Source organism: Venturia canescens, chromosome 7 (genome assembly GCF_019457755.1).
Source record: "Venturia canescens isolate UGA chromosome 7, ASM1945775v1, whole genome shotgun sequence".
Lineage (NCBI taxonomy): Eukaryota > Metazoa > Arthropoda > Insecta > Hymenoptera > Ichneumonidae > Venturia > Venturia canescens.
This window is the reverse complement of record NC_057427.1, coordinates 16,760,204-16,781,702: the sequence shown is the minus strand read 5'-3', so window position 1 is coordinate 16,781,702 and position 21,499 is coordinate 16,760,204. Positions and strand designations below refer to the sequence as shown.

At 37.7% G+C, this 21,499-nt stretch overlaps 3 protein-coding genes and 1 long non-coding RNA gene across 11 annotated transcripts; 2 read left to right on the top strand and 2 right to left on the bottom strand.

The window, feature by feature from the left end:
* Positions 1–1,777: 1,777 nt before the first annotated feature.
* LOC122413940 (cobalamin trafficking protein CblD-like) lies at positions 1,778–6,649 on the bottom strand. 4 transcript variants are annotated; one of them, XR_006261664.1, is made up of 8 exons: positions 6,583–6,649; positions 5,578–6,471; positions 5,213–5,416; positions 4,864–5,096; positions 4,156–4,418; positions 3,709–3,940; positions 3,605–3,621; positions 2,338–2,457 (listed from the first exon to the last, which is right to left on the bottom strand). XR_006261664.1 is itself a non-coding variant. In XM_043424636.1 (3 exons), exons 2-3 carry the CDS (start codon positions 2,386–2,388, stop codon positions 1,841–1,843), a joined length of 468 nt encoding a protein of 155 aa, XP_043280571.1. In that variant the 5' UTR covers positions 2,389–2,457; positions 2,963–3,101; the 3' UTR covers positions 1,778–1,840. The 4 variants fall into 4 exon arrangements, 2 of the variants coding, with proteins under 2 accessions (XP_043280571.1, XP_043280570.1); XR_006261663.1 differs by lacking the exon at positions 3,605–3,621 and having other exon boundaries at positions 2,320–2,457; positions 6,583–6,597; XM_043424636.1 differs by lacking the exons at positions 3,605–3,621; positions 3,709–3,940; positions 4,156–4,418; ... (2 more) ...; positions 5,578–6,471; positions 6,583–6,649 and adding exons at positions 1,778–1,993; positions 2,963–3,101 and having other exon boundaries at positions 2,074–2,457.
* On the top strand, positions 2,965–3,395 carry LOC122413943 (uncharacterized). Its single transcript, XR_006261668.1, has 2 exons — positions 2,965–3,093; positions 3,248–3,395. It is a non-coding gene; the product is annotated as an uncharacterized lncRNA (long non-coding RNA).
* On the top strand, positions 6,469–14,411 carry LOC122413937 (pre-mRNA-splicing regulator WTAP-like). Of its 5 annotated transcripts, none has more exons than XM_043424628.1 (6): positions 6,469–6,619; positions 8,266–8,970; positions 10,452–10,576; positions 10,678–10,856; positions 10,936–11,090; positions 12,128–14,411. In XM_043424628.1, exons 2-6 carry the CDS (start codon positions 8,415–8,417, stop codon positions 13,054–13,056), a joined length of 1,944 nt encoding a protein of 647 aa, XP_043280563.1. In that variant the 5' UTR covers positions 6,469–6,619; positions 8,266–8,414; the 3' UTR covers positions 13,057–14,411. The 5 variants fall into 5 exon arrangements, with proteins under 5 accessions (XP_043280563.1, XP_043280565.1, XP_043280562.1 ...); XM_043424630.1 differs by lacking the exon at positions 6,469–6,619 and adding an exon at positions 6,772–6,968; XM_043424627.1 differs by lacking the exon at positions 6,469–6,619 and adding an exon at positions 6,772–7,076.
* Positions 14,412–15,788: 1,377 nt separating this feature from the next.
* LOC122413936 (zinc finger protein 135-like) lies at positions 15,789–20,374 on the bottom strand. The gene is made up of 6 exons (XM_043424626.1): positions 19,293–20,374; positions 19,098–19,206; positions 18,560–18,837; positions 17,532–18,480; positions 16,981–17,423; positions 15,789–16,899 (listed from the first exon to the last, which is right to left on the bottom strand). The coding sequence occupies exons 1-6, from the start codon at positions 19,515–19,517 to the stop codon at positions 16,267–16,269; spliced, it is 2,637 nt and encodes an 878-aa protein (XP_043280561.1). The 5' UTR covers positions 19,518–20,374; the 3' UTR covers positions 15,789–16,266.
* Between the last annotated feature and the right edge of the window lie 1,125 nt (positions 20,375–21,499).

Sequence of the window (21,499 nt, the reverse complement as noted above, 5' to 3'; positions counted from 1 at the left end):
TTTCAATTATACAAATAACCTCTGAAAAAGACCTCTAGAATTTTGTATAAATGGTCAAAATTGAAGATTAACACATCGAAAATCTAGCAATGTGTTGTTCACTGAACATGATTTTTCTACAACCACGGAACCATTTTGCTCACTACGTTCTGGCAGAAAATTCTCGACATTGGTCTATATACATTCAGTATGAAAATATTTATGAACTACCAAAGGAAACTATGATACTATTTATTTCAAAATATTACTTTTCGTTAAATTTCAAATATCAATTAATCAAAATGAAAAATATATCGAATAATTAGAACCTTTTGAAAACTTCAAGAATTAAGAATGAGCTTATTGTACCTTCAATTAAAATACAATGAAGCGAATACGTACTTTTAGGTTTAATTGCGTCCCATTCTTCACGAGTGAGTTGCACTTCGAATAATTGTTGTTCATTATTTACATGGCTCTCATCTGAATTGTCGGAAACTTCGGACCTTGTCGATTCGTTTAATGTGGGATCATCGGACTCTGGAGATATTTTGTTCGTTGGTGATGGAACAACGACGCCTTTTTCTGATCTTGCAAGGGTAAGTATTCCACGACGATCCTGGACCACACTGTTGTAAACGTGGTGCGGAGTCCACTTTTGTTGTAAATCTTGACTGATTTCTTTCCACACGGTGGAAGTATACACTGGCAGTTCCGAGGTTGCAAAGTGATCGATAAATTTTTTCAAACTTTGCACGGCTTCAACCACTGACACAGCAGCCTTCCGTGGCATTGCGAATAAAATAAATAATTACATACGTCACAATGTTGAAAACTGATACAAATATCTTCTGAAGATATAAGGAACTGACACACCATAAAGAATACGAAACACAAAAAGAAACAAAAAATGTTATAAGACGAAGCAAGAACATTCAATGTTAATCAAAGGTAATCATTTTTTAAAAAGTCACACCAGAAATAATTTTTATGAAATTAACACGGGAAAAATGAACTAAGCTGAAGCAGTTGTTTACTGTGGCTCGCGAGTAACAAGAATGATCGTGCGCTCCCGCTCAGCGGTAGAGATGGTGAAGCGCACTATACAATGTTGCAATGTATCAATGTTTCTTTACCTCATGATATTTTTAACAATTGGATGAATAAAGAATAAAAATAAATTGAATCAGTAACTTTTGTGTTTTTATTTTTATCCACCATCAGTCGTTTTTCTATACTAATCCAATACACTTTTCCATTTTTATTTTTCGTTCACTCCCATCATTAGATTATAAAAATAATGGTAGTGCAGTTTAGCACGTGCACTGACACAATATTCATGGATACAATGATGTTACATTTCCAACAACTACGAAGATACATGGATCGAAATCTTTTTATATTTTCGGTGAAACAAAAAAAGAATATTTCTGATTTTTCCATTCGACGCACTATATATATTCTTTTTTCCAACGTATTTATATATATATATTTTTTTATGCTACGTTTGAATATAGAAAAAATTATATGGAACGAAAAGCCTGGAAAAAAAATGATAGCAATGAGAGTTTAAAAGATGTTGAATATTAAGAAATATCAGATTATGTACAACGTTGATTTTAGTGTTTACAAAACATTTCAATTACGTTTAAAGTTGTCTAAATTGTTAGACGTCATGTCAAATAAAAAATTTCACAAATCTTTAAAATTGAATTCTTTGATGCCCTACTATGAATGCTTAATTTAAATTGAACGATGAATCGAAACATAATGAGAAGGACAATAAAAGAAAAATAGGTTTATCAGTGTGAACGAGAGGCTTTATTGGCTCGGCGATCAAGAAAATGAACATTATCGAGGATCATGAGTTGACGATTAACTTCAAAAAAACGAAATTAATTAAACTAATTTTGAGGGGATTGAGATAGGGTTGTCCGCTGAAAGGATTTATGGAATCAGCCCAATAACCGACCATCTTTGACTGCGTGCAGATGTCAGATGCTGTCAGAACAACCTGTAATAATTTAAAGAATTTGATATTGAAACCTTTATAAAATTTGCTGGAATAAGTCGATAAAAAAGAGAAAAACATACAAATATAGCCAGCTTCTCAATTTCCATTGCCCTCTGCTCCATGGATGACTTTAATTTTTGACTAATAGTTATAATGGTGAACTGCGGTGAGGCCACTTCGACACAGTCAGGGAACAACTCCAGGAGACCTTTACGCAACAATGTGGGACATTCTTGAGCCACGCAGTGACTGCTCCTTTTGAACCGCTCACTAATTTCCTTTACTGCCAATTCGGTTGGCAACTCATTGTCACCACTGACAGACGGAGAACGACTTTCGACATATGCTGTTGTGGTTGCATTTAACCATCCACGACCTGCACTCCTTATTGGCATATAAAATCTAAATCCTTTTGGTGCTATAAGTTCCCAATTTGGATTGACGCCAGCTCGTGTTATCCAGATCTGTAACAACGTTCAAACTTTTGTATGTAACAAATCAAAACCAAATAGGTGAGCTTCTTTTCAGATCCCAGTAGCATTAAACTTTTGCTATTACATTTTTGAACATTGAAAATACCGACACAGAATAAATCTCATTAACGATTCCCTTTCACAAACAATAGTTTATGGTACGATTTATTTGTTCTTAACTCATCTATTTTACCGAAAATATGGATATGTACTACGAATTATTTTTTTCGGATAATTGAGTTCCGCTTTTCCGAAGAAGATAATAAATAGTCCCCGAAATAAAGAAAGAAAAAATGGTAGAGCACAGCGAAGCTCCAAAGCATAACCTAATTTTCTAATCTGGTTACGAAGATACAATTACGATTTTTGATTCCATCATATATAGGAACACAATTGAATAATATTTTACAAAGTAATAGAATATGATTATCGCAATTCAAAAAGAGAAATATCGTGTAGAGAAGTTCGAATTGATTTGCAAAAGTCAAATATTTACCACGCAGAGGCTCGCGTATCGGATTTGATGAGTTCGTACGAATTGTCGGGTGTTTTCAGCGCTTTGTCGAGAATATTTAGCCTACAATACTAAGCCAAAGAACTCAGACTCATCTCTGACTAAGCTGACAGGTGTGATATGTAATTTCTCTTTAGTATTTTACTGCGATGCATTCAGTAAAATGGAATATCAATTTTTGAGGTTATATTCAACAAGTTTAAGTTTCTCTAAAAAAAAGTTCTGCATGAATTCCTCATCAATGCATTCATTCCTTGATAAAAACAGGGTACGGATTTCACGTTACCGATTGGATAACCAACAACATTCTTCCAACTACTGATTGTTCCCAGAGCTGCCCAGTCTGTACAGAACATCAAATTTTTAAGCATGCCTCTTGGGTCTCAATAAAATTGTGCTCTCAATATCTTAGAAAGTACTGTACAATTCTACTATTCATTTCGTCACTCCGTATAAATTCACTATCATATATCTCTACTCTAAAATTATTTTCCTACCAACAAAATGAATCGCTTCAGTCCATGCCAACAGCACGGGGGTCCGCATTTATCCAATAATCACAAAAATTGAAAACAATAATAAAAAAAGGTGGTTCAAAAATGTTTAAATTTTTGTTCAACGTACTTGGATCGTGGGGAGAACTTTAAGAATAATTTTTCAGATTATCAATGAGAATTGATCATTGAAAAATGAACAAAGAAGTTCCAGAATAAAATATTCAATTATACCAGCTTGATTTACGATGAAACGTCCTTGTAGAAGGGTGGAGGCTGAACCTCGGATTGTGCATCTTCGTTATTCAATGGTTGGCAGTTACAGCAATCATAAAAACCATAGCACCAGTTTCCAACCTGCGTTCTCCAGTTTCTTGATCGGATGTAACAGCCGCTGTTAAAACCAGCCCCGAACGAACCTCGCCCAGTTGCGTTGCTATAACTTTTGGAACGGTGCAAAACACAGCTGAAATTTCACCAATCACAAGAATATTTATGTAACTGTGTAAAAAAAAAAAAAATGCATATAAGAATAGTTTATATTTCAATTGTTCAAAGTTAGTGTTTTTTCAAAATTTCACGATGAATTATTGAAATTTTATCAAAGAAAGACGATAATGAGCAATCTGCAGGAGTTTGGAGAAAACCGCTGGTAAGTTGGTAATAACTGGAAAAACGTACGAATATAGCCAGCTTCTCAGTTTCCATTTCCCTGCTCCACGGGTGACTTTGATCACTTAATTTTTGACTTAGAGTTATAATGGTAAACTGCGGTGAGGCCACTTCGACACAGCCAGGGAACAACTCCAGAAGACCTTTACGCAACAATGTGGGACATTCTTGAGCCACGCAGTGACTGCTTCTTTTGAACCGCTCACTAATTTCCTCTACTCCGAATTCGATTGGGAGTATCATTGTCAATCAACAATGAGTCGTCGACTACCCTATTTAGAAGAAAATTCTTTTTTGAATGATAAGTCCAAAATATAAATGTATTCCAATAATTTTTCGTCTTTACAAAATTAAAAAAAAAAAAAAAACGAGTAGCCCAGCGAAAAGAAATGAGAATTTTTTTGACTCGAATTCAAATTTTTTAGTTTCTTCTTCAAGTACGACGAAAGATATTAGTAAATGATTGAACGAATATTGCGATAACCAGTTGATGTTGTATTGTTGAATTATCAAATATTTATACTGTTTTTCTTTTTTTTCGCTTAAAATCATGTGAAGCAACGTTGCTTTGGAAGAAAAAAGCTCTCGTGCCCTTACAATTTTGCTTCTCTTACATGCAGGATTTTCTGTCTTTTTCATTTTATTTTGTACTCGAGATTTATATTTCTTTGAAAGTGAAGGCAGAGAAGCGAGAAAATGGCTGATAAAAAATCTCACCGGTTTCACTCGTTCATCATAATGGCAATAAAGCAATTAAATTGTCTCGAGGCTGCGTGAGCGATTCGGAAAAAAATTCCGTCAACTTATCATACAATATTCGGCTCGACGGACGTGAAGTTTTCTTGCGTTTTTTCAAATGTTTCGGAATCCTCGGTGCTCGAAGACGACGATAAATCGATGTTTCGGGCTGACTCCTGTTCCCGGAATATGACGGATGCGAGTAGTTGAAACTGTGTTGGAAAAAAAGATACAATTTTGATAAACTCTAAATGTTATAAATAATGAAATTAGTGAATATGAAAATTTGCATTTTCAGTAAAATCGCTTATTTAATAAATAAAAAAACCTCTTTGATTTGCTCCTCGTCGTCATCGTGATCGATGATATCGGAAACTTCATTTTGAAGATACTAGAGAGCCTCGATGCTGTCCCTCCGAACAAATAGTAAATTTTTCTCACGTAGTCGTAGATCAGCTGATGAGCGAAACGCGGGCATGCTGGCTCGTAATCCTGCATTTTGCTCCAGTATTTTTCGCCTACGTTTTCGTTCCTGTAAATGCACGACCATCGATTTCCTCGAATGCTTTTTCAAAATTTCACGATTGAAATTTTCTCAAAGAAAGACGATAATGAGCAAACTGCAGGAGTTTGGAGAAAACAGCTGGTAAGCTAGCTGTTCCAAAAAGAAAATAAAATAAAAAACTTACTTACCTTATATCTGATTTTAATCAATCCTCATAGCATCTTGGCTGGTGAAAAGGGATAAAACTTTTAATCTTTCGTACTGATCGTTCAGTCCGGCAGTTCATTTTATCTGATCGATAGCTTGCTTGGAAAACGTTAAGATATATTAGTATAAAATGTAGGTCGACTGCTGTAGCTGCTGATCAGCTGATCCCACATGCATGTACAGCATGTGCTTTGCGCAAGTGCACTGCGCATACCCGCTGCGCACACCGGAAGTGCCTCAGTTCTAGGGACTCTAGGTGAAATCACCTAATTATAAATCATTTAATATCAATTAAAATATCAACTCTCGAACGATTTTCTTTCACTCTCAATCTCTCTCAAACGATTCTCAAACGATTAAAAAAAAAATGAAACGTCTAAGTCCATTTTTCCAGGAGATAAAATAAATGGGGGCCAGCTTCACGCCAAAAAATAAAATCATTTTTGCCAAAAAAATAATTACTCTCAAACAATTTTTCTTTTCTCTCATACTCTCTCTAACGACTCTCAAACGATTTGCATTAACGAAAGTTTAAAATAATTAAATGGGGGGGCCAAGTTAACGGAGGTTGGGGCCGGGGATCCTTTTGAGGTAAAATCACTCCTGACACCACAAGAAAGATTAATATTGTTGTTTTTATTTAAAGCCAACGTTAATATTTTATAAAAAATATCGATGAAAGTTTTATCGACACGTTGTGTGAGGGAACAATCACGCGCTACCGAAGTAGTGAGGTTCGAGAATCTTCTTTTTGAAGCCTCGTGGTGAAAATCTCTCGCGGCTTGAGCTGCTGTTTTCTCTCTCGCCGCTTGTCGCTGCTGTTCGTCGCTGGTGTCGGTGGTGTCGGTAAAGGTAGCGAGACCGCCACACGAAAACTTAAATTTACACAATTTACAATAGCCAGCTTATATACGTGAACGTGAATGCCCGAATGTGAGTGAGCTCGGGCAAGTCGCGCACCGTGAAGATGATGATGCATTACATACTTGGAACCTTTTCCGTACATTCGAACAAACAGTAGCCGTAAGTTAATAAGAGCCCTGCGTACTATATATATTTGAGGGTCGATCGCCGTTTTTATCGTCGTAATAATTACTCTAATGCGTGTACACATCATCTGGATTTGCAACCACCCGCATATAGACATCGTTTTCCCCCCCTATCAAACCGACAGTCCTCTCACCTACAAAGTTTTTCATCTATGAAATACGTGGTACCGCGTAAAATTTGTAGCTTGGTGTGGTATACCTTCTTTCCATGTACAAGTTTATGGCGCGCTAGGAGTCTGTAGCCTTTCGAGTCATAATCACACCGGTTTTTTATCTCGATTTTGTACGAAAATCATTTGTTCTAATTATCAAAATTAGAGGACGTAGGTGGTGAAATTAATCTCATAGTTCCGAACTCGTAATCATAAGTTGGAGAGTGTTAAAAATTATCAATTCAATTATCTGTAATAAAATCGAACGTCCTTACGAAGGTACAGTGTATTTATGTAGTAGAGAGTGTAAATTTAGAGTTTCACAGCAAGCAGCACGGGCTGATTATACGTGATTCTTTGCGTGCCTATTGACTCATGACCCTCGTTGAATCGTTTTGCTATTTCGACGGTCGTACAAATATATGTACAACTGTCAATGTGATTGCTTAGTTATGGCTGAATATAATTATGAATCACATGAAATTCCGAAACTGAACGCAGAATTTTTTTGCGTCTGACAACGTCGGCCATTTTCAAAACAGACCTCCAATGATTTTTCAATGAGCGTGTATCAAAGGTACAATCTTTGATAAAAGTGCTAGATATTTGAAAAGTTTCAATACCATATAGTAAATCTACATATTCTCTTTGGTCGATTTTGTATAATTTAATATTCACTCTTCAAATATATTTATCAGTTCTAGTGCTTACCCGAAGAAGTGTAGACTCGATTGAAAAGTAACATAGAATTTTTTATTTCTCACACTGAGAAACATAAGTTAGGCAAAACAAGTGGGGTAGCTAAGATCTACAATCATAACTCATCAAAATCATGATAACTCAATTTCATGAATATTTGTTATTTTCGTGCATGTTTTGTTTTAGTCAAGTTGCTCCTAACAGAAACTGTGCTTCCCTGATCAAAATTTTTTCCTATTCTAAAATATGCCTTCCATTGACATGCAATGAATGAATGAAACATTAATAAAAAATCTATAATTTAGCAGAAGACTTGTCATAATAAATTTTTATTCTAATACAATGAGAAATTATGAATTGTGTCTATGTAATGCGAAACATTTCCAAATAAAAATCAAGCATTCTCTTCCTAGAGAATGTCCTCAGAAAAACAAAGAACTTATGACCGAGTAGAAGTTAAATCACAGTCGCGAAATGTTGCAGAAAAATTAAATTTTATTTTCTATCAGGTTATTTTTGAGTTAATGTCGGCACAATACTAAATTTAGAAACAAAACCATTTTCCATATTCTTCAACTCCATTCCTGTTTGTATAATTGAGAGAGATACCATCTTGCCAGAAAGATATAACCTTTATGACAAATACATAATTCTAGCGATAATAACTTAGGGGAAAATGGGTTACATACATTAAAAGGATAACTTTGGCATTTTGATTTGCGTAAATAAAAGCATCACATACTTTCTTGATGTTTTCTTATGATTACAGGTAATAAAATCACAGTGTGAGGTGATTGAAATTGTGAATCAAGACTTGATAAATTGTGAGAGCTATTCAATCAGTTCACTGCATTAAGATAAACAAGGCACGACTGCACTGCAAAAGTATCAAAGTGTCTCAAATCTGGAGAGCAAAGAATGGCGGAAGAAAGTATGGAACCTGAAAAGTCGATGGTTGGGTCCTCACCGTCGGGAACTCCGAGTCCGAGAGGCTCGTTTATCAGTGGAAACATTGGTACAAAGGATACAAGTAATGGGTGTGTTGTCTCGAGCACTGGTACATCTATTGTAACCGATTCTGGAGACATATCGACTGGTACAGGTGAAGGGACGTTAGCAACAAGAACGACAACAGCAAATGTTGGGACAGTGGCGCATCCAGCATTGTCATCGACAACATCATCATCGGCGACTCCATCTTCAACATGGGCTTTGGCATCGGATGCGACAACAGCTTTGTCAATATCCGTTCCAGGAGGAGGTGGAGGAATCGCTTCAATAGTCCATAGTGGATCAGAAGCAAAGAACAACGGTGGCAGAGGTAGCCCTCATTCTCCTAAACTGCCACGAAAATCGCGAGTAAAACTAAGCGAGCTGCAGTTGGAGTCCGCGACAAGGGAGGAATGGGCAGCCAAGTGGCGTGAGCAGGACTTGTATGTCGAGTGTCTAGAGGCGCAGGTCGCAGCGCAGGAAGGTACTGAGATCAGACGAGTGCGGGGCACAGATGTACCTCGTTCTCTTCAGAATATCTTAATAACGAGTTTATATACGAATCGGAACGCTCGTAGAGACGCTAAGGTTATCCGGTAAAACTGTCTTTTCGTCTTCCCACCTATGCAATTCATTTTCTATTCTTTTTTCTCGCGGAGTTTTTATTTCTTTTTAAATTACCATTGATATTATCATACTATTATAAATATTACCATCATCATCGTCGTTGTTGTCGTCACAATTGTTATTGTTGTTGCTGTTGTTGTTGTTGTTGTTGTTGTTGTTGTTGCTGTCATCACCATTGTCACCACGCGAATGATACTAGGTAATAATAATCGTTGCGATTATTATCATTATTATTATCATCGTCATCATTGTTCATTATTAATACTATTATAACAACGTGACCAGAATTGAAATAATTTGTACGAAGTTTTCCTGTTAATTCAAAGTGGTAAAAACGAACAATTACAAGCAGAATAACAGTGTTGTGGGTATAGGAGAATTGGTGCAGTGTTTCCGATCGAAAAATGAATCGAATGTTATACACCTCTCTTATACGCTTTAATGCGATTCGTCGTTATTCTACAAAGCGATTTGCTGGTTCTGTGGTTTTTATTTAGCAGTAGTGATCGTGCGTCTTCCGCTCAAGGTATTAAGGGAATATACCGGTTAAAGAAACTCGTGATGTATCTTCGTTTTGCGCTAAGTGGTGACAGTGAAGTGATGTGATTGTTCGGTTTAATTTTTCTTCTTCAAATCAATCGTTGCCACGTATTCCTAAAATGAGTGCGGCAAAAAAAAGCAAGTAAAGAGAAAACACGTTGTCATTTTTTAGTAAAAGTGCAATTTTGGGAGCAGTCGGTGCACAGTACTTAATACCCATACGAAAACATATTTAAACGAGTTGGCAAGAACGCAACAAAAGGGCATATCATCATCAGAGCAGCTGTGATTAAAGAAGATCTGCATCAAGACGCATAAGAAAGTCAGGGAGGAATACGTAAAGATGAGAAAGAGAGAAAAGTATGCGCCTATTGTCACTGCAAACGTGTGTATATGAGCGTTGAGCTAATCACGAATTGAGGCTTTTTTCTGTTTTATTTAATTGCGGCAAACTAGCAAATTCTTAAGGTTACACTTGGGATTGCTGCTCTTGTTCGTATGTTCACTACAATCGATCATTGTGACAGGATTTCTCGGTAATAATATAAATCGGATAACTTTGCGTACCAACATTACTCGGTGGGAGGGTTGGATGCGTATTGAATATATATTTTTTATTAAAAAACAAGAGAGAAAAACAATACGAAAAGTTGAAAAAACCATACAAGTTTATGGGAATAGCACGTGGGGTGCGCGACAATATTTCTTACCTCCAAGTGGCATACTTTATTGTTTACCGATTTATTTTATTCACGGTTTCGACACTTCTGTATATATTCATCATATCTATCTTTGCAGGTGAACTTGCTTGCCTTAGAGATTCTGAGGAGAAATACAAGCAACAGTGCTTCGAAATATCGCACCGAGAAAGGATTCTCGTCAGGAGGCTCGCCTCCAAAGAACAACAGTTGCTTGGATATCTTGTACGTGTTACTCTATCGATGATTTTTTATTATTCGATTGCTCTCTCTCTCTCTTTCTCTTTCTCTCATTACAATAAGTATGTTTTTCATTTCCGGGACAGAATCAAATAACGGAACTCAAAGCGAGCCAAACGGCCTCGGCTTCGGCACTGAGATCAGCTCTGCTTGACCCGGCGGTCAATATTCTCGTTCAGAAATTACGACAGGAACTACTGAGTACCAAAGCGAAACTCGAGGATACACAAAACGAGTTGAGCGCTTGGAAATTCACACCTGACAGGTTCGTCCGTCATAAATATAGTAAAAACTTCGATATTGTGTGTCCGGTACAAATGATCGACGTCACATTTTTGTTTCAGCAACACCGGAAAGAGACTAATGGCTAAATGTCGGCTTCTATATCAGGAGAACGAAGAACTCGGTCGGATGATCGCATCCGGACGAATAGCCAAATTGGAGGGCGAACTCATGCTTCAAAAGAGCTTCAGCGAGGAAGTCAAAAAGTCTCAATCCGGTTAGTAGTCATGTTTAACTCGACTGTTAAACAGACAATTTTTGAATGTTGTTTTTGTGGACTGAACTATTTAAGAATCACGTTAAAAATTAATGCGTCACAAAGTCCAGCATGACAGGCATTTCGCGTATTATGGCAATATCACCCATAATTCATCTTTCTTTCCTTTTTAAAGGAAATGTTTTATTTCATTATGTAACTTCATTGGTGATCAAAAGACGCGCAGTAGTCACTCGACACCGAGTATTAAGCATTTTCATATACGTGAATATGATGTCATAACATTTTCGAACCATTCTAACGGATGAACCGACGCAGTAAAAAATCCAAAAATTCATGAACATTTTTTTTCGATTTTTCCTACTCAATTGGTCTTTGTGCAAGTACATTAAATTTACTTGCAACAAAGACCAATGGGAAGGGAAAAATCGAAAAAAAATTATCACCAATTTTCAAGTTCTTTCATAAAATGGTTTGTTTATGAGAGCCGTTTGAAAATTCTGTGACGTCATAAAACCGGCATATTCGCGTATATAAGAGTAGCGGCAGGGCTCGCGCTGGATTTTCTTTTGCGCTGCAGTTTTTCCTTTTAAGAGTATGGATCAGTCGACTAACCTCACTTGGAATTTTCGAAATTGAAATTCTCTGACACAGTTTGACCGATTAAAAAAAGGCTCTGTCAGCCTACGCAGAACGATGGCAAAAATCGACTGACAGAGCCTTTTTTTAATCGGTTAAACTGTGTCAAAGAATTTCGATTTCGAAATTTGCAGCTATCTCTCTCGCACTCACGGTTGCGATATACCGACTGATCCATCCTCTTAATACTTGGCGTCGAGCTGCTACCGCGTCTCTTGATATATAATTTATACTCTTCTTGAATAACAAAAAATGGATAACCACAACTTTATTAGATGATAATAGGTAATGAAAATGTCGTTTGATTCAACTAAACGTTGGGATTATTGAGAAAAGTGGGTAATAACGAGTGTGATTTTTTCATAAAATGAGTACTCATTGAAGCGTTTATCTTTCAGAACTGGATGAGTTTTTGCAGGATCTTGACGAAGATGTCGAAGGAATGCAGAGTACGATATATTTTCTTCAACAAGAATTGAGGAAAGCCCGGGAGTCTGTTGGCCTGTTACAGCAAGAAAACAATGCTTTCAAATCTATGTCAACATCTGGTACGTCGCCATTAACGGTACCCCCTCAACCACCACCTCAGGTATCGCCACCACAGGCGCCACCACCGACGACGAGCGACAACACTGGTCAATTAAACGGCGTGACAGCTGTCGTACCAAAAGCTGCTCCGACCAACGACGATAATATAAATAAATGTGATGCTCGTTTGTCTGGTGATTCGAAACTCATTGATCCGGTTAAAACCGACAGCGAGGTGCATGATGAGAGAGATCGGTGCGGCGAGGGCAGTGGCAAGCGAACTCCGATGTCCATGGGAATAACACCGACGACCTCATCATTCTTGTCCGGTTACGAGTCAAAGTCCGATTCCCCGGAGAAGGGACGATGCCGACTCGACGAGCCGGACGACAGCTCCAACGATTCCGCCGCTTTGATAATTAAGGTGGAAAACGAGGAGTTGAGCGATCGAGAAGAAGACGAGGAGGAAGGAGCCGCTCCGAGTGAAGTTCGTGGAGCGCTAAAACAAACTCGGAGGACTATTAGAGACCGGACGATAATCAAAAATGAAAGTGTAGTTGATAATAGGAGTAACGGTGGTGATAACAGAAGTTCTTCGCGGCCGGCGTCTCGGCGGTTACTGCGAGAAAGAACAACCAAGAGGGACAAAAGTGCTGCAGATAGCGATGACGAGCGACCTTTGCACAAAAAAAAACGACGTGAAAGCATTCTTTCTCTTGACTACACCGAAACAGACGATGATGCAATACTCCTCACTAACGGTGAGAGCATCCAGAGTGATCCCGAAGATGGACCGTAGTTATCTACAGGGCAACAATTGCGAAGACTTGCGCTGCTCGTTCAATCGTCCCACACAACTCTTTATTCATACCTTGCAATGTACAGGCGGATACAAATTATATATATATATATATATATATTTTTTTTTTCACAATGATTAAAAATACTAAAAGTGTATGGGGCAGGGGGAAGGGGTGGAAAAGCTCGATTGTAAAGTATGCTCTTCCAACGATATTTTTGGTTCTTTCATTTTCCGTGATTTTATTCGCTCCTCGTCACGTGAGTTCAAAAGTTTGAAAGTTTAAAGGTAACTGCAGATTTTATAATAACGTTTCATAAGTCTATACAAATCTTAACGTTATTTTTCGAAGTGATTCCGCACAATATCATGACAAACTTGGGCATGCGTCTAACATAGCAGCAGGATAAGTGAATTACTTTTTAAATGGATGCGGTGAACACTCCTACGATAGCCTGACAAATGCATACCGATGCACGGGTCAATATGAATCCGGTTTTAATCTTTTTACGCAAATATTCATCGAAATTTGCGTTGTTCGCGGAAGAAGGTGTCACAAAAGTCAAACAATTTTCAAGAAACATTTGATTTTAGATTCAAATATTCTCTGGTGAGAGTTTTGGCGGGAATTAAAGTTGAATCATATTTTCGAGGCGATTCCCTGTGAATAGTTAAGAGTATGGATCAGTCGACTAACCTCACTTGGAATTTTCGAAATCGAAATTCTTTGACACAGTTTAACCGATTAAAAAAAGGCTCTGTCAACCTACGTAGGGTGATGGCAAAAATTGACTGACTGAACTTTTTTTAATCGATCAAAGAATTTCGATTACGAAATTTGCAGTTATCTCGCACTCACGGTTGCGATATACCGACTGATCCATCCTCTTAAAAAAAAAAAAAAAAAAAAACAAAACGACATAACATCGTTTGACCTGTGCTGCCTCTTGGTTACAAAGAAAAAAATGCGTGAAAAAGATTTCGTGAAATCCTGGAATTCGTTAAAAAAGTTATACTAAATGCTGATCAACTTTTTCAACAACATTATACAGCACCGAAGTAAGTTTTTGAGATGAGCGGATTTACATGAATTGGACCATTTTTAATCGCACTATAGTGTAGAAAAATAAGGCTTCGACTATCCGATAGCGCTTCAACTCCTCCAATATCAGTTTTATTTCGATCTTTTTTTTATGAGCAACGGACGTTTCGCGAATATATGCACGTGCAAAGACGAAAATGAGAAAACTTCCATGTATACTGATAGACTTTATCATCATTGTCTAAAACATTACCTTTCAGGGCCCAAGATGTCGTATGTATTCAGGTTCGAATTAAAAAAATTTTCAAATTCATTCGAGGCCTGACATCTTTAAAATACTTTTCGTCTATGGATCATTATTATTTGATAAGAAAAATTGTATTATAGGGTGGTGGCTTGCGTAGAAAGCGAGTTGGACCAATTTTATTTTTGGCTATTGATTCGTTCGTAGAAAAATTTTAAGGTCGGTTTCAACTTTGTATTCAGAAGTAGGATAAGAGAGCAAAAGTTGCTCTCGACTCTTCCCTACAATTTATCACGTCCGATCGTCAGTTGCATAAATTACTTTGCCGCCTTGCTAATACAATAACGTCGCGGCTTTTGTTGCTAGAAACGTCGAGCCAAAAGATGTACGGTAGATTGTTCGTATATCCGTCGTTGCACAACTACACCGCTTTAAAGACAATACTCATGAAGCAAAAAAAAGGTTTGGAACGTTTGGATATGCGCGACAACGATGTTTTTATTTTCGTTTTCCACGTCGAATGAAATTTAGTTGTCATGGAGAAATTCTAACTGTATACAATGGTTCTTTCATGTAATTTTGTGACTCCACCCCGACAAAGTTCGAGACTTCCAGCAATTTTTAAATTTAGATTCTCACTTCAGACTACCATAATAGAATGTTAATTGTAAAATATATGCGACATATTTTCCAAAAGCTCATCTTCGTCCAACAATATTCTTGTCTATACCGTCTCGTCTTGTGTATAGCATTGAATTGTACATTTTTTATTATTCTTTTTTTATTATTTTATCGTACATTTGCAGATACTATTTCGGAATAAACGACAACAAAAAAATTCATAAAAAAACCGAATGACCACTCGTATGTTTATTCGTTTCCCTTATTTTATTAATAATAAGCTTTTTAGTGAATCATACATGATACTCCACCAAGCCTTTTGATTCTCTTCACGTATTTACACTGATTGTGAGAAAGAGAAAGTTCAAATTCTTTAGACTTTTTTATATCCCAGTTATATCATCTAGGTTCCGCGTAATCATTGATGAATGGTTTGCCGACTCGAATGCAAAGTGTTTAAAATATATTCATTTATTGGTTAATGAGCTAGTGTAAAAAAATTTTTTTTTTTTGTAAATCAATACTACTATATCTAATTTGAACATCTGATAGCTACCAATAGATTGGTACTGCTTTATTTATTTTATAATGGGTATGGATATAATTTTATCGTGTACAAACGCGTGAATATTTCGAAAATTAGAATTTCTGTAACTTTAAAACGACTTGGCCGATTAATGCCAATAATTAACTTTCGTAAATTTTCGAAGGTACCACAAATTTTCTATATTCCTAATTGCGGAGCATCCAAATGCTGAATCACTCGAATTTTTAGCCACAAAGCATGTATGATTTATCCTTTGAGAGAAAAAAAATCAAGAATAATTATTTGTAATAAACACTGTGATCTCAAAAATTTATTAATCCCCACTTGTTTTGCTTAATGCATAATGAATAAAATAAATGGTCCATATAATTTCAAGTAGACCTACGCATGTTTTTTTTTTTTGACACATAATGAAGATGATTCTCAATAATGAATAAAAATATATTTCTCAACATCAGATACATGTCGCTGACGAGCAAACGCGGATTGAATGGTAGCATAACCAACAGATTGGACGCTACGGCGTTCGTATCACTTTCGACGAACATATAATTGGGCACATTAAACAACTTGAGAGGGCAAATACCATTTCAACTAATGCATGTAACGAATGTATTTTGAAAAGACAACAGACTGAAAAAACAAAAGTTTTAAATGCAAATGAAACTGACTGCAATAATCGTTACGAAGCGAATATAACGGAGAATATGGGTTTGCGCATGATTTAGCATAAAATATTGCGCATTTGCCGTCAAATTATCCGATTGATTCCGATTGATTGTTGCAGTCGATAAAGTTCGAGGAAGAAATACTAACGTGGCCCGCGGCCGCAGCAGCCGCAACTTGAACTAATTTGTGCTCTTCCTCTTCAATTTCTTCAATTTCCTCAATTTCCTCGTATTCCTCGGTCTCGCCACTCATGATAAATTCATCAGCGTCGATGACTTCTTCCTCGCGAGCGGGTTCCGGCGGTGGAACGACAGTGTCCTGTCCGGTGTGTTGTTTGAGATGATCTTTAAGAGCAAATGCTCGTCCGTAAGAAGCCCCGCATATGTAACAACTGAACTTCAAATTATTATCTTTCTTGTGAGTTTGAATGTGAGCGCGGGCGGCGTATAGAGAGGCAAATGGTCGCGAACACTCGGTGCATCGGAAGGGTTTTGTGTGACTGTTTTTGTGACCAGCCAGTTGCACACGAGTTTTGAATGTCTTGGGACAATACGGGCAGGTGTACGCCCGCTCGTCGCCGTGCGTCAAAAGATGGTGATTGTACACCGAGGAAGCCTTGAATCGTTTGCCGCAGTGCTGGCAGGCATACGGACGTACTCCTGTGTGAGTTCTCATATGAAGCGTCAGGCAGTAAGACACACGAAAAGTTTTCCCACAAACCTGGATACGAGGGGGACAAAATTATTATTAAACAATGCGCCCACGATTACAAAAAATAATATTCTAGTTTCTCGCATATACCTCACAAGCATGAGGCTTTTCTCCTGTGTGTATTCTCTCGTGTTTTACTTTTTCGTGCGGCCTGGTAAATCTCCTACCGCAATGCTGACACTGATACGGTTTCTCTGGAGCATCTCCGACTCCTCCGCTCTTATCCGCTTCCTTCCCTATTTTTATACGTTTTCCTCCATTCGATTCGTCGTCTATTCTCTGCTCTTCCAATGATTGTACCATATCTTGTTTATGCTGCTGCTGTTGTTGTTGTTGTTGTTGTTGTTGTTGTTGTTGTTGTTGTTGTTGTTGTTGCTGCTGCTGTTGTGATTGTGCAAAATCTACATGTACCGCAGCATGCATCGCAAGGCTATCAGCCGAGTCGAATTTTCTATTGCAAACGGAACAAGTAACCGAGTCTCCTTTGTGTAGTGCCATATGAGCTTTTCTGTATGACTCCGAAAGCGTTTTACCTGTGTACAGACAAATTCGATTATTCTATAATTACTATGCATATGTGTACGTTCATGATACATTTCTATCACTCCTAGCGAAAGATTTTCTTTGAACTCGTAACGTACCGCATTCGATACAGGTGAAATTCTCTGTGGCGGTACCTTCAGGTGCATCAACGTGTCTTGCTCTAACTGGTGCGTGCATTCTGGAATGCAATCTGAGGCTTTTGTGCGACGCAAATTCGGTACCACAAGTTTGACAAACAAAATTGCTGTCGTTTCCATCCTCAGCTTCAGCCTCGTGAATCCGCGAGTGCAACTGCAAAGCTTTTACGCTCGCAAAGGCTTGTTCACAAAGATCGCACTGATTGTTGCCGTGAATACAGGCGTGAACACGGAAATCTGCTAACTTAACAAATTGCTCCAAACATTTATTGCATCTGTACATTCTAATCGTAAGCGGTGCAGTGGCTTGGAAGGACGATGTTGAAGTACTATCAGTAGTCGATGTAGAGGTTGAAATTGTTGTCGTTGATGCGGTTATCGGAGCCGTCGTATTTGTTGAAACTACTTTTAGCGTTTTCGGGCTTTTCGTCCGAATTTTCAAGCCCTCTGCATTTGAAAAAAATTTCTCAATCATCGAAGCACTCTTCAATGAGTGTTGAGACTGACGTTGTTGGGAATGTGATTGAGATCCGATGCCTCCCTCGGTTCCACGGTCCCAAAACCTCTCGATCTGCACAACTTTTCTCGTATAGAGGCGTCCTTCGCTGTCGACGCACTCTTCGGTTCTCAGAGTGTTCATGGTCCGACGTTGTCTGGGCATGCCACCAGAAGAATTCCCTAGAGAACGACCCGAGTCAACGCTCGAATTTTCTTCCAAAAAAACTTCATTTTTCATTCCTCTATCTTCCTCGTGGTCCTGCGTCTCGGTTTCCTCGGAAAAATCACCCATCTGCTGTTCAGCCATTTCAAGAACTACTTCCTGCCCATCGTGATACTCTTTTATGTGAGATAAGACACTGTTAAAACTCATGTCGCAACTGCTGCAACTATAAAGAGCATCTGATTCTACCTGAAAATGCAAGGATAAAAAAATAAAACACAACATGAGAATTGCATGCTATTTCTCATTAAATTTGTAAAGCTACCACCTCGGGCATCTCCTCTTTTACTTGGACAAGCTGCGTTTCATCCAGGTCTTCCCTAGAAACTTCTTCAAAAGAGCTCATCTCCAGCGGATTCTCAACCTCCATATTGTTTCCACTAACAAGTTCTAGTTGCTTCTCCACAATGCCATTAGAATTCTTCTCTTCATTAAATTTTGACCAATTATCTTTCTCACATATCCCAAGAATCTCCTCTTCTTTTTCACTTGGGAATTCTAATACACCATCATGGTTACTCACTGCTGTTTGGATATCTGTACTATCTACAACGTTAAAATATTTTTCATGCTGTTATTATTAGAGCCTTGAAAAGTAATAAAATAATAACATACACTTGTACAGATTCATATGCGCAAGGATAATGAGAGGCTTTTTTTTGTGTCCTGTGTCATATCGTAAGTATATAAATAAATTGTCTGTGATTTTTTTATCAATGCGTGTTATAAAAATTTGTCACTTTAGCACATATTATTTTGTCATAGCTCTATGTAGTAAGTCGGTACATAGCTCAGAATTTACGAACCTCGCGCTTTAGTGTCATCCAGATTACAGTTATCCCCAACCATTACAATTCCTCCATCTTCGCTTACGGTAGCCAAAAACCCGCAATGAGTGTCATCCATTTCTGCATCCTATATGTAGCAGACATGTATGGTTTAATTTCTATAAATTCCTGTGCACAAGCGGGTATACCCATTTATGGTAAAAACAACCTTACCCCTGATGCATTTTTGTATTCCTTTGATGGGTAAATATTGATGAGTTCGCGATTATCACCGCAGGAATCTAAATGCTGTATGAGTGCACCGACGGAATCCGAACGCTCAGCACAATTCGGACAATAGAGATTATCAGTCATACTCAACAAGTGATACTTGAGAGACTGAGAGTTGTCAAATGTCTCACCGCAACACATAGGACAAACCAGGCTTACAGACCCCATAGTGTTTTTGCTGTTTGTAATTCAATTTTTATGGAACTCTCGTTGAAAACTTTCGACAATACAGAACTCCTGAGTACTCGGAAATGAAACGAATAACTTTCCGAATCAAAAATATTGTTTAAAAATCTTGGAGCTTTGTTGATTATTATTAGAGAGCGTCATAACCCTCATTTTTCGAATCTCAAAGGTCAACGGTAAACTTTACACCGACCAAGCCAAAAACCATCAAGAGACCTTTATTCGTCGTGCAGCTCTTAAGGATTCCTGACCACGCCGCACAGGTCTTTCTTTATTGCTAATTCGCCAATGAAATAATAAAATAATAATTAAAAAAATTAAACAACACTTTATTTTCTCGATAAAACCTCGCTGAGTGAATTCAATTGAATTTCAAATTGAAGAGATAATCGATGAATACAGGACCAGACGCATCGAGTCCCAGACGATAGACACCAAATTTCAGCTCAAACAAAAGTGAGTTCACAACAGTGAAGTTAGGAAACAGCATTGCTAAAAAACAAGAGATAGGAGATGGAAACATCGTTTAATTTACGTGTTCACCGTTCGAGGCAGCATCCGCTCAATGGTGGGACGAATGCGTAATTCGTCACCAGAGTGCGCTGATTTCTGCGCTAAGAACCGCGAATTTGCGAATTTCATACTTTAGCATTTCATACGGATTTGATAATTTGATCATTGAAATATTAACAAATGAGAGGAACGTGACGGACTTGGGTGACTAATATATAAGTATAGCATAAACAATAACCGCTAGTCGATAAGAAATATGAACGTATTGACTAACTCGTTAATGTAATTACACAACATAGAATTTCTGTTTGGAAAGAACGTTTTAGAGGTTATAATGAACGAACGTTTTTTTTCTCATTGTTATTATTATTATTATTATTCAACACTAATTAGTCACGTCATTAATAATATCGATTCCTTCCACTTTTCAATAACCACTTTTATTTTTCTACACTCTGCACGCAACAGCACTCCGGCGGTCATAACCTCAAACGTCAACATGACGCGAAATCTCGCAAATTTGCTATTTATGTATATATTACGATATCGAAGTAGAACAGATAATTCTTAATTTTCACGACACACATTATTCACGTTTTCACTTCTCAATATTTTACTCACTCTCAGTACACTGAATGAGATCAATTAATTCACTTTTGAGGTTTTATTTATTATAGATATTATTGTCGTGAATTGGGCTCGAAACTTATTGAAACTTCTTTTATGAAAAAAATAAAATTGATTATATCCACTGCTATTTCCAATAATGTTTTATTTATTTAAACGAAATTTGCAAATCTTGCACCGTTGATCCACGGGGCTACGATCGCAATCACTTTATAATAACATAACAGACGATAACAGACGGTATACAAGAAAACATTGAGGACTATCAGAAACTTTCTCATCGGCGATTGGTCGAGACGGATAGATTCTCACCGGTGATTGGTTATGATGGGCATCAAGAAGCCCTTGTATGTATCGGTCTGAACCCATATACGGATACGTCAGCTGCGTAAATGTGTTGGTACTTTTTGCTTTGCATAATCTTGAGCCCGTGCAAAGTTTTTTCTCAGCAATTACGCCACCGATCATGCTGATTTTGGGCGCAATCGAAAGAGAATTTCTTAATTAGCTGAAAGTTCAATTTTCAAATTGCGACGTAACTCCTGAGCTTCGCAATTCAAGAAAATCGATTTTACCCCCACCACCGCGAATCGTTTTATTCAGAGATATCTCGGCGAGAGCCTCGGGCCAGCAGACGACAGGGCTGTCAATGTACTTGTCCCGAGACTCTGCCGAGTCTCTTGATAATCAATTCACTATGCCAGATACGCGGTATCCCCCACCGAACTCGGCGTACAATCAACCTTCGAATAATATCAATTTAAACTAAATTCCGACGCGCTGTATAAAGATCCGACAGCGGGTCGAGATAATTTTGATTTCGT